Source organism: Bacillus rossius, chromosome 2 (assembly GCF_032445375.1).
Source record: "Bacillus rossius redtenbacheri isolate Brsri chromosome 2, Brsri_v3, whole genome shotgun sequence".
Taxonomy (NCBI): domain Eukaryota; kingdom Metazoa; phylum Arthropoda; class Insecta; order Phasmatodea; family Bacillidae; genus Bacillus; species Bacillus rossius.
Window position 1 is genome coordinate 98,056,484 of NC_086331.1, and position 12,864 is coordinate 98,069,347.

Below are 12,864 nucleotides of genomic sequence, written 5' to 3' on the forward strand. Positions count from 1 at the left end.
GCGAAAATGTTACATACAAAAAAATTTATTTCCTATTTATGGGAATAGAAACAATATTCTTTAATCGTTTTGTTATTTTCATGTCCTCGTGTTCATTATTTTCGGCGTATCGACTTCTCGGAAAAACTGAGAAGACGAAAACTATCGATAATGAACGGTATCGATAAGTAACAACTTCACATTATCTTAACGACAAACTTGGAACGAGCCCTTCAACATAACGGTTACCGTCGTCAGCATACGGGGCGCTTGCGGGTGTGAAGTTGTGTCTTTTTGGGACTTTAGTGTTCTTGAAACTTTCATTAACTTCTTCTACACGAAATATATCCTTGCCAGTTGATTGTTTTGTAATGAGTACTAAATTTGAAGAATATGCGCTGATATCTCCTGCTAAGCCTCAAACTTTCCTTGATAATAAAACTGCTGTTAGAATAACTCGTCACTGAAAAAACAGTCTTGTAAACCTTAATTCATCAAATATAAGATTTTACCATCACCATGCGGTCATGTATATGTTTTAATGATAACACTACTAACCAGTGTAATACTTTATACAAAAGATATATTCACTGCTCATCAATTATTCATGCAAAAACTATTGAAGAAAGATTATATTAATCTGCCGTTAAAGTCTATATTAAATAACGTAAAGAATTCAAATTATTTTGAGGATTATACTAGAATATTTAAGTTAATCCAACGCAGTTTTTTTTTAGTAAAAATGAGTATTTGCCCCCTGTGAAATATTTTTTTTCCTAATTTTAACATTTATTTGTATTAATATTATTATTAAATTAATTTGTACGTTCGGTGGTTTTGTACGATATTTAAAAGTCTTGTGATGTGACTTATTCCAGACCTTGCTATGTCCGGGGCTGTAAATGTCCGGTGAATGTAAATATAGATAAATCATAGCGTAACAAGCAGGTGAAAAACCAATAGCATAGAAGTGCTTTTTGCGTGGAGATACAGTCCATCCCATATCACTAGAACCATTTATTACGATTACATTGCTTTTAGTGTTTTCTTGCATTAATCAGTGGTGCCTCTGTTAGGGAGTTAGTAGCCTACCATATTTCGCTTCTATAATTTCGTGTTTTTGTTCATGATACTATAAATATTCATAATATAACCATCGCTATTTTTTCATTTAAGTTTTTATCAATCTAACAAAACCTTGAAGGCCAATTCATACTTCAACCCTATCATGATCATAGAGCATGTAATTGTGCGGCTTAAGTTTTGAAATAACCGTTTCTGTGTATTCTTTGTCGTAAAACTCTTTATGTTTATAGACCATCCTTAATTAATAAAAATTTATTTTTTTCTAAAACCCCGAAAAATTCAGGTTCTTATGATTTTGGGAAATTAATTGCTGATATACTAAAAATTAAGTATTTTTCTACAAACGCTAAAAACAAATGGTAATATGACACTGTATAAACACGAGATTAATGCTGTCAGTTCATTCTGTGATTTTTATATAAATTGGCCTTTAATTGTCTGATAACCTTTAAATATTCTTTTTAAATTATAAAACCTTTTATAAACCATTAATGATAGTTAATTTATGAACTTATTTGAAATATTTTCGTGTGACTTTATCAGGATAGCTCTCCTGCATGTTACATGTCGTCTCAAATGTATATAAAAGCGGTGAAAAGTTATTTAAGTGTTACCATTGATCACTTGCCTGACTTTGTACAGTTCTAAAATAACGTTTATGAAATATCCGGGGAGTAAATTTTTGACCCGGCAACAAATTGCAAGAGAGCTATGGAATAAATTTGCAGGAAGCTGCCTTCGTTAAAAAGATGGCAATAAAATGGTACCACCCTCTCGGCACGTGAGACAGCCCAAGTCCATGACGTCAGTGCAATAGTCATAGTCTGTTTCACGCTTGGATTGCAGTACACAGCAAACATGGCGCCCACTGTAGTCAGATTGGTGCTGCCTGGCTTGCAAACATTATTTTTTTGTTGTATACATTCAATAAATATAACAAGTTTTACTTTCGTTAATTTTTCTAAGACCATTAAATAGCCTTTTGGCTTTATTATTATAGTTTTAGTAATGTAGATAGAAAGAGAGATCAATTCTAAACACCATTTGTAATTTCATAGGAGAAACTATTTGTAGAAGTCGGTCACTATTAATAACAGATTCCATTAATTGTGTGCTTCGGTTAAACAGAGCCAAAATTTTTAATATTAAAAAAAACTGTTACGTTTTCTTAAAAGTAAGAATTGAAATTATCAGATGATGCTCGTGATTAAATACAAGCAGAATAGTTTCCAAAATTCTCATGCCAGGGTTTCCTGTACATTGTTCAGGTTTGGGCTGTGTCTGGCAGCGGAGGACAGCTGCAACCTTGTCGGGGCGCATGTGTTACCGCGGGGGCGGGGTTGTTCTAGTTGATTTTCAGCGGGGAGTACACGAAGGCGATGTCCAAGGACTGGCACTCGGGCCACTTCTGCTGCTGGCAGTGCGACGAGTCGCTGACGGGCCAGCGCTACGTGCTGCGCGACGACCACCCGTACTGCATCAAGTGCTACGAGTCGGTGTTCGCCAACGTCTGCGAGGAGTGCAACAAGACCATCGGCATCGACTCCAAAGTAAGACGCCAGTTTTCCCCTCGTTACAAGCATGATTCACTGAAAACCTTACGAGAATTGCGATACGCACAGATTACGTTTACACGTTCTTTGAATGATTCTTGCAGTGAGGACTACTGATATTTTTTTGGGGGGAGGGGGGATTCGCCATTTGCTAGTTACATTCACTATGTGTCACGGAGAAACCGCCATAACGGACAAAAAAGATCGTTTACCCAATCACACATAAAACTTGCCAAAATCAGGCGATGTCAAAATTTGTATGTATAGATTGCACACAGAATTCTGGGGAAGGAAATAGAAAAATGTCACAACACAGACGAACATAGTGAGCTGACAACGACGGGACAGTTGCAACAAGAACAGTACATAAAGACCAAAAAAACGACCTTTGCCCAACACAGCGGCAAACAGGCGAACTCAGTGTGACTAAACAGATATTCAGGACACCACAACGACAGCACAGACGAACACAGCAGGCTACCTAAGACAACTAATGCACCGTAGGTACGTCATAAATAAACCTTGTTATAACTATCTCGTTGTCAGACCTCTGTGTTCGTCTGTGGTGTGACATTTTGTTTTATTTTTCCCTCCACGTGTGCAGTCTAAACATATAAATTTTGACATCGGCTGATTTGGGCTTGTTCTCTATGTTAATATTTTTTGTACGTTATTTAGGTTTCTCTGTAGCATGCAATGTGACCAGCCGTGGCGTATATGCACTAAAAAGGTAATTTTAAATTTTTAAGTAATTGTTAACCCCGGATGTTTAGTTTCTCTGGACGGTATTGTCAGTCGGCCCACCTCCTGTACTAGCAGTCAATTTCGCCAGCGTTTGGACTCGCAGGCGAGATGACGCGCGTTGGAATCCCGGTACGGCCATTCTGACTTCGGTTTTGCTTGGCGTCCCGAAGTCACTGCGGCCAAATTCTTGGGATTGTTTCTTACCGCAGGTCATGGTTGTTTCCATCCCTTATTTCCCTCACTCGTGTAGGGTTTGTCCATCTCTAGTGATCTCGCTGTGGACTAGACGAAAACCCATGATGGGTTGATGCAGTTAACTTTCACTGAAGTGAGCCAAAATCTTTCAGAGCTATTTATAAATTTATAATATACACAGGCTGCCCCATAACTCAGCTTCAAGCTGAGAACAGTTGATAGGCCAGTTAATCACTTTTCTGAATTAAAAAAAAATTATAAATAAGTGCCGTAGTTTTTAGTTATAGGCATTTTATTTATTTTTTAAGTTTTAGTATTCCCACCATGCTCCAAATTATAAGATACTGTGCCTACAAAGTTTGGTTACACAATCATGAATAACTGTACTATTTATAACAGCTCTAAATAAAATCCAGCATGCTATACTTGCTGTAATTTGGGGGGGGGGGGATCTCTGTACCACTAACACTGCAAAAAAAATTTAATTTGGTAACTTTTACTATTCATACTGTAAAAAAAATAACAATCCTAACTTAGTAAGTTATTTGATAAAATGAGCCATTTTTTTAATAACTTGCTATGTCAGCATAGTAGTTTTTTTAACATTTTTATTAGTAAAATTTACCTGATTAAAAGTGTTTGCCGCATAATCTATACAAAGATTTTTTTTCCCAAAAGTAAAGCCTTTTCAATTTAATTTTGAATTGTTATCAAAAGTGTGGTTATTCACAGTTTGCATAGCAAATATTTGTAGTCACATGATCTAATAATTTATTTTGGGGTGGGGATTATAAAACTTTAAAAAAAAAATTTATTCAGAGTCGTAATAAATTCCTATCAACTGTTATAGGCTTGAAGTTGAGTTATTCTGAAACACTGTGTGTGTGTATATGTATATAATATAACATCCTCTTTAATAAAAAACAATTCAACCATTATAAATACAGGAATATCACCTAGAATACTTGATATTCATTTGCATTTGCATTCAATGTACCTAACACCAGTAGATGAAAATGAAATTACTCAAATAATAAGAGGTATGAAAAATAAAAATTCTGTTGGTCTTGATGATGTTCCTATTTCTGTAATAAAATCATGTGCAGAACACATTAAAAAGCCCCTTGTCTATATATTTAATAAATGTTTAGAAAATGGCATATTTCCTGATAGGCTCAAAATAGCGAAAATTATTCCACTACATAAAAAGGGTGATACTACCTGCATTAATAATTATAGACCAATTGCTTTATTACCAAATTTTTCAAAAATTCTTGAAAAGATTATATTAAAACGGTTGCTTTCATTCTTAAATTGTTATAATATAATTACCAGTAATCAGTATGGTTTTGTTAAAGGCAAGTCAACGGAACAAGCATTGTTCACTCTACTCAATAGTATTTATTCTCATTTAGATAATAAAGTCTTGACAGCTTGCATACTTGTAGATTTAACCAAAGCATTTGATTGTGTAAGCCATGATATTTTATTAGAAAAATTAAGTAAATATGGTATAAGAGGTGTTGCAAACAATATTATAAAATCTTACTTATCAAATCGTTCACAAATTACTAGTATTAATGTGACTTATAATAATATTACCACTACTTCTAGGTCAAAAATTTTGAAAATTGGTATTGGTGTTCCCCAAGGTTCAATTCTCGGTCCACTTTTGTTTTTGCTTTTTATTAATGATTTACCTTTGTTTCTAGATTATGGCCAGACTATCATGTTTGCAGATGATACCTCCATTATAGTAACAGGCCAGACTTTACAGGAACTACAAAAAAGAATTTCCATAACCCTCAACCAAATGCAAACTTGGTTTACTGATAATAGACTGATTCTAAATATTCAAAAATCTTCTATTATATATTTTAACTCTCAAATAAATAGATTAAATAATATTGAAGTGACTATTGGCAATAATATTCTTAATACTGTAAAAACAGCAAAATTACTGGGACTGAATCTTGATGAGAATCTAAATTGGACTAATCATATATCTTTTCTGTGTCGTAGACTTAGTTCTCTTTGTTTTGCCATAAAAACTATTAATACTGTAACTTCACATAAAGCAGTAATTGCTATGTATTATGCAAACATATATTCAATAATGAGATATGGTGTTATTTTTTGGGGAAATTCCTTAAATTGGCTAAAGATATTTAAGCTTCAAAAACGGGTTATTAGAATTATTTATAATCTTAGTAAGACAGATTCTTGTAGGCCTATTTTCCTGAATAACAAACTCTTAACATTTCCAGCCATTTATATATATTCGGTTGTCATTTATGTAATTCAAAATATTAAGTATGTAAAGAATAATGAAATACATAATCACTTTACCAGATCCATTTATAAGAATCACATTCCTTTTCATTCAACAAAAAAATACGAATTGAACCCTTTTTACATGGGCCTTAAACTAATAAATGTTCTACCGATATCCCTGTTAAATACAGCATCCCAATCACATACCATATTTAAACGACATCTCAAAGATTACCTACTACGAATAGCTCCATACTCTGTTAATGAATTCCTCAGTGCATCTACATAAATTGCTGCATTGTTTTTTATTATCATTTTTTATTGTAACATATATTATTGTGTTATAATGTATTTTTTTATATTGTTTTGTTAGTGTATTATGATGTATTTTATTTATAATGTTACTGACAAAACCTGGACATATGTACTGTCAAATATAGGACGCTAATAAATGAAATGAAATGAAAATGAAACAATAACTTAATATATAATACACTAATAATATTAAGTGCATTTGAAGTGTTGTAAACGGTTAGGAATCTACTTCTGTCATTCATACTTGTTAACCTATGCACAAAATATAAACCAAACACTGTCCATCTTTCAATCTTTCACATCTTCTAACTGGGGACATATTGACAAGTGTTTAAATTTTAATATTTTTTTTTACCTTCGTTACTAAAAAAACTCTGCAAAAGAATTTGTATTAGTGGGAGTACTCTGCAAACGTTAATGTTTCATAGACATTTTTTATTTTTTATTGAATGTTGCTGAGAATAATTTTTTTAGGTAGGATAGCAAAAAAATTGAGAGGAAGAAGATAAGAGCAATACAAAAAATTTAAATCACAAATATATCACTAACAATAGCTTAGATATAAGGTCTTGTGAATTCAATCAAACTAAGGAAAAGAGTAAAAATAGAAATATTCACATTTTTTTAATTAAGATTGGATCACACTTAAAAACCTTGTATGTGCTCATATTCTTACATTTTCTTACCACTGAAAATGAATTGAAATCCTTTTGCTTGCTTACAGAATTTGTGTACATCTTTACCACTGTTTAAATCAATCTTTTTCCTTCTGTTTTCCATTCAGTTTGTTTACAATGGTGGCCTATTCTTGCATATGCTTCATGCATTAGCAACAAGTGCAGCATCTAAAATTTGCACAAACAGCCATCTTTACGACTCAAAACAGGCCACCAAACAGTTTGTTTTGAGGATTGAGGAGTATATTTGAGCTGGCCAGCACAGCAATGGCCTTGCAAGATCCCTATAGCTCAATTGAAAATACATTGAGAACATATAGTACACAGAAGTCCACAGTCGTGATTTCAAAAACCGAACGAGTTGGCTTACTGGTAAAACTTTGGATTGCAAGTACAGATCCCAATACACTCATCCTGATTTTGGTTTTTTCATAGTTTCCTGAAATATTCTGCGGAAATGCTTGGGAGGAGAGGGGTGTTTTCATTTAGTAGACCTTGGCTCATTTCTCTCTCAATTTTCATAATGACCTCGCTGTGGACAATAAATAAAGCCCAGGTTAAAAATATATATGCATATATTTAAAAACCTGTGAACTTGTATGTTGTCACAGCTGGATGGCGTTTACTCACCTCATATTTATTTCTGCTACCTATTAAATGTGCCCCGTGTAAGTCAATTCCTAGCTGTAGCTGCTTGTGCTGGCCCATAAATCAATCAATTGATCAGTACTTTGGGTTTAAGTTACCCTGTCCAGTTTCCTGGTGATACAATTTGGTTATTAATGTCTCAGTTTAGTTAGACTAAGCCCCAACTAACAAACCCGATTCATCTAATCTGTGAACTACAAATTTTGCTATGCAAGAACTGACAGGCAAACAGATAATAATTCTAAAAATAATAATTTGTATTCTTAATGTTTTATATAATTAGATTTACAATATTTCAAAAACTTGTCTCTAATTACATGTGTTATACCTATAACAATTTTATTACCAATTGGAAGAGATGGTTATCAATTTAGTAACATATCATTTTGTTTACCGTACTTCCGATATTTTTTAATAGATTATATATAGATTCTCTCAGAAATAATTCCCAACATTGTAAGTATAAATAATATACATTTTACATGTTTAACCTTACTTTATAATGCCATTGTAAATAATTTTTTATTGATATTAGGTTGTACCAAAACATTTACTGTTTTAAAATACCTTCTTTTATTTCTAATAAATGTTACTTTAACATGTAGTATAAATATATCTTTCATAATTTTTGTCACTTAGTTAAACCTTAATTTACGGTATCAATATATAGCTTTTCTTGTACTGAATTCTCTTAGATTTATTTTTTTAGTATCTTTTGTGTGCAAAAGTTGTTTATTTTAAATAAATGATTGGTTTGTATGTTAAATGCGATGATATATCTTTTAAAATTACTCATTAAAATTTATTTTGTGTGTGTGTATACATAATTTTTTTTTTCACTTTAAGTAGTTAAAGTTAAAATTTGTTATTTTTGTATTTCATATTAACTTTAGTTAGTTTAAAAGTTTGCTGAGTAGGTCAGTCATTTTGCTTTTGTATTAGTATGTCAGTTAATTTTTCCAATTTTGAGATACAGCTGGGTAATTGGCTGTCTTTCCCACCAATTTTTCCTACTGAACTAACTTACTGGTATGTAAAGAGATAAATTGATATCAGGTGATCCCCTGGTTGGAAGGCAATACACTGTACACTCCTGACAAGTTGGCGGCCTGCCACCAGGTTCACTTTTGGCCATGTAGTGTTGTTCAAGGGAAATAGGCAGAGGTTCATGACATGCTTACCATTTCTAAAATACTTAAATAATTTTACCTCGTCTCATATAACAGAAATAAATTTAGCTTTTTTTTTTTCGTGTCTTATAGTTCACATAGGGATGTGACCAACGTCTAATATCATTTTTCACCCTTTTTGCAGCTATCACTGAAAACTAAAATGACAGGAACAAAAACATGAAAAAAATATTAATGTTTTAACTTCACACACACTTTCATTCTGTAGAAAAAATAAAGTTTACTTCAGATCTCAGTGATACTAATCCCAAACAGTAACATTTTTCCAAATTTCAGTTTTTTTTTTTTTTTTTTTAAGAATAAAGTTTAGGAACTAGGTTCACAGATTTATAATTTATATATATTGAAAACCATTAGTAGAGTATAGTTTGATATATTTATTACAATTTTATGCTTAAGTTATTTGAAATATGAGAATATTTAGTTTAATAATAGCCGGTACTGCATAAAGTTAATAGTCAAGCATTTCCATGATCACAAGGCAGTTGAGATTCCTATTATTGTAGTTATGATTTATTATGAAATCGAAACATAAATTTATGTGCATAATGCTAAAAACTAAATATTTTAATTTATATTTATTTTTATAACAGTTAATTTAAATGTAAAATTAGCTTGGTGACATTGTAAAATATATAAATGAAGCTAATAATGTGTATTATTTACTGGACAGTGCTTTTGTCAACAAACTGATAAATCCATATACATATAAGTCTCTAAAATATGTAATTAGTGTTCACTTAAAAATAATGTTTAAGTACGACCATTCCTTCAGAATTCTTGAGATAAACATTATTGGCTTTAATTTGTATGTAAATGTTGCCCTTGAAATATTTTCAATATAAGTGTAACCTTTGATGAGTTATAGCACAACAAATGTCATGTTTATTCACGTTTGTTACAAATAATTATTTACTTACAAATTGAATTCATGTGATTGGTATAGTATTTTAATTTAATGTTTCACTAGCATGTTTTTAATGCGATGATTTTTTAGTTACACAACACACAATCATGTGCTGAAAACATTTAAATATCTAAATAAAAAAAGGGGGGGTTGTCTGTAAAGTCTGTTTACGGACGATAATTTTACATGATAACGTCATAAGAAAACATTGATGAAAAATTGCATACTTTTTCATTTTCAAATATTATTTACAGTTTTTGCAAATTTAATTTACATAATTTGTTTAAATATAATCACGAAAAATTAGTTAAAAAGCCCTCCTCAACCTTTTTTATATTATAGAAGATTTTCTCGCACAGTGGTTGGCCGGTTCTTGCACGCTCGGCTCAGGCGGAACGTGACAATTTTTTTGTGCGTGCAGTCAGCGTTCATTGATTTATAAGACGTTATCACGTCAAAAATTTTCATTATAGACCTAAAGCTTACACTGCCCTCCTAGCTGCATAATTGTGATCCCTGCATACAATTTCCCACATAGAAACTACTACCTGAAATACCTATATAAAACTAAATTTTGTATTGTTAACTTGGTTTTATAAACAGGAAATCATATTTTATCTCAACCTTTTTTAATCATTTTAATGGGGAAGTACCTGCTCAATGTTAGGTTGATATATGTTGATTTCACCTAAAAGTGATATTTTACATTGTAAATCACAGCTTCCTGAATAGCTTTCAGTTCACTTGCTTGGCTTTGCTTCATGAAGTAGTTCTTGTCTTTTAAGTGCTACTCATCTAAGTCATTAAGTTAGTGTTATTTAATGTACCATTTCTATTTATATGTTACAAGTTAAACCTGAAAAAGTAACTATATATGTAAGTAAACACACTGAATCAACATAAATATAAAAGCCTGCGCAACATGTAACAGTTTTTCCTGCATGTTTTGATATCTGTTAACTTCTTATTGTGCTGCATAAAATTGTAGCTTACTGGATTCACTGTTGTTTACACTTTACACCACCCCTTTGTCACTTTATTTTCCATGTTATTAAGACATTTTATATTTGTGTGAACCAGCAAGCAGCTGGGCAGTGTTCACTAAGGAACTTGCAATGCATTTGTGGTTTTGTCTTCATTCATTGGTTTTTTCATGAGTCATAATATTTGTATGATCAAATTTACAATTTTTATTACTTACATTTCATATAATCACAAAAAATTTAATTATAATTTTCCATTTTAATATTTAAAAGCCTTATAAATTTTTGTAAAACCGAAGTCAGCATTCTCCACTAAGGTGATTTGTATTCAATCACCATAATTATTTAATTCATTTATTCTATCAGTGTTTACTGTTATATTATAATTTGAATCCCTTTCTTTGTATGAGGATATTAATGGCCACAACATGTCAGTTATGTCTGCTTTTAGTGCAGTAGAAAAAATGTTATAGAAATTAATATTAGTTTCCATTATTAATTTCTTATATGTCATAATTTTTTAATGAATAAAATAGACATATATGTAAGAATAGAGTATTTTCAGTGTTCTTGTAATTCTAATTAATTACATTTAAAGTTAGTGTCTATTACTTGTAATTTTTTGCATTCCCTCAAAAGTACTTGCAATTGAGACCAGTTAGAATTTTTTTTGGTTTGTTTTCCATAACTGCATAATGTTTAACATCTCCTTTAATTGTTTGTTACTTCCTGCCTTTTGAGCGCTGTGATTAAGATTAGTTCTAATACAAATCAGAGAGATCAATGTTACAAGTTTCGCATACCAAAATGTTTCACTACCAGTTAGCAGTGATGTCCTTTCTCAGTGACATTCGTAATTCGTTTGCTGTTGCTGTGTGCACAAGGACTTGTAAATATTATTCTTTTCCTGTGTATTTACCATTGCCTATATTAAGTGCATCAACGTAACATCTTTGTGGAGTTGTAACAATACTGAAAATGGAAAAACTCGTGTTTACAGTCCCTCTTATATTCAAAACAATAGGGGATACAAAACTTTTGTGCACATTACCAACAGTAGGTTATTACTTGTTTCCATTCCACTGCATTTTTTACATACATTTGTAACCATATGTTAATGTTTAATGAGTTTTTGTAACTGTGCCAACTTAAGGATTTAGGTTTTGGTTGTTATGGAGTGTGAATTTGTTCAAATGTATTAAGGTTGTATGTAACTCCATAAACTATTTAAGGGCCCCTAACATTGTTGGCAATTGGTGGCTTTAGAACCTTACATGGCAATTGCAAGCACAATAATTAGCACTTCAAGGATAGAGATCACAACAATAGTTAATATTTTAATATTTAAATTGCAAATGCATTAAAAAAAGTATTCACAGAACTCTTAACGATTTATTATAGGAAGTAAAAAAAATTTCTTGGAGTGGTAATTTATAATGATTTATGATTCATTTACATACAGCAAATGTCACACTAAAATGACAGTTGTGCACCTATAAGTCAAAATTTACCATAACAAGCTCATGTATAATAAAAACTTTTTTGTCCCCAACCTTTAATAGAATAAACCCTTCCAGTAGTATATTTTATTTGTATTTTAGTTGTTTTTCTGAATGTGCACTACAACTGAACAACATAGAGCTATTTTCTTGTTTTTTTGTTTTGTCCTGTGGTGTATGTAACATCAGAAATATTTGTGATTTCAGGACTTGTCATACAAGGACAAGCATTGGCACGAGGCATGTTTCCTCTGTAACAAGTGCCGTGTTTCACTTGTTGACAAACAATTTGGCTCGAAAGCTGACAAGATCTATTGCGGCAATTGTTACGATGCTCAGTTTGCTTCTCGCTGTGACGGTTGTGGCGAAATATTCAGAGCAGGTAAGCCATATGTATTTAATTATTCAATAAGTAGGGTACTAACAAATAAATCTTCCTTAAGCACATTAAAGTTTTTTCTCCCTAATATTTTGGCAAGTTTACCTTCGTTGTCTGCCATTTACAGTTACAATATTGATTCAAAGGTAGTTGCTAACCTTTTTATTGCCTTGAATTTTTGTTTGGGTAGATCAATAGGTTAGTAGAACTGCATTGAAAACAACAAATAATAGCTGTTTAGTAAATGTATCATCCATAACTCTTCTGTAGTTTTATTTGTGTCAAGTATCCATTTTTTTGTTTATTTTGCTTACTAATCTTAAGCAATGGCCAGAGTTTATTTGAAATGTTTTAATCATTTTACTGCAACAATAGGTACAGCAAAAATCTTGGAGGAAGTTGGCAAGATTGGGTACTTTATTTTGTGAAGTACAA

The 12,864-nt window shown here is 31.7% G+C and overlaps 1 protein-coding gene across 3 annotated transcripts in view; it reads left to right on the top strand.

The window, feature by feature from the left end:
• LOC134529496 (four and a half LIM domains protein 3) overlaps nucleotides 1–12,864 on the top strand; it is a 411,563-nt gene that overhangs the window by 338,756 nt on the left and 59,943 nt on the right. For all 3 annotated transcript variants that reach the window (XM_063363644.1, XM_063363643.1, XM_063363642.1), the window contains exons 6-7: nucleotides 2,415–2,615; nucleotides 12,258–12,432. In XM_063363644.1, the coding sequence (XP_063219714.1) occupies nucleotides 2,415–2,615; nucleotides 12,258–12,432 (376 nt within the window). The remainder of the gene's footprint in view (nucleotides 1–2,414; nucleotides 2,616–12,257; nucleotides 12,433–12,864) is intronic.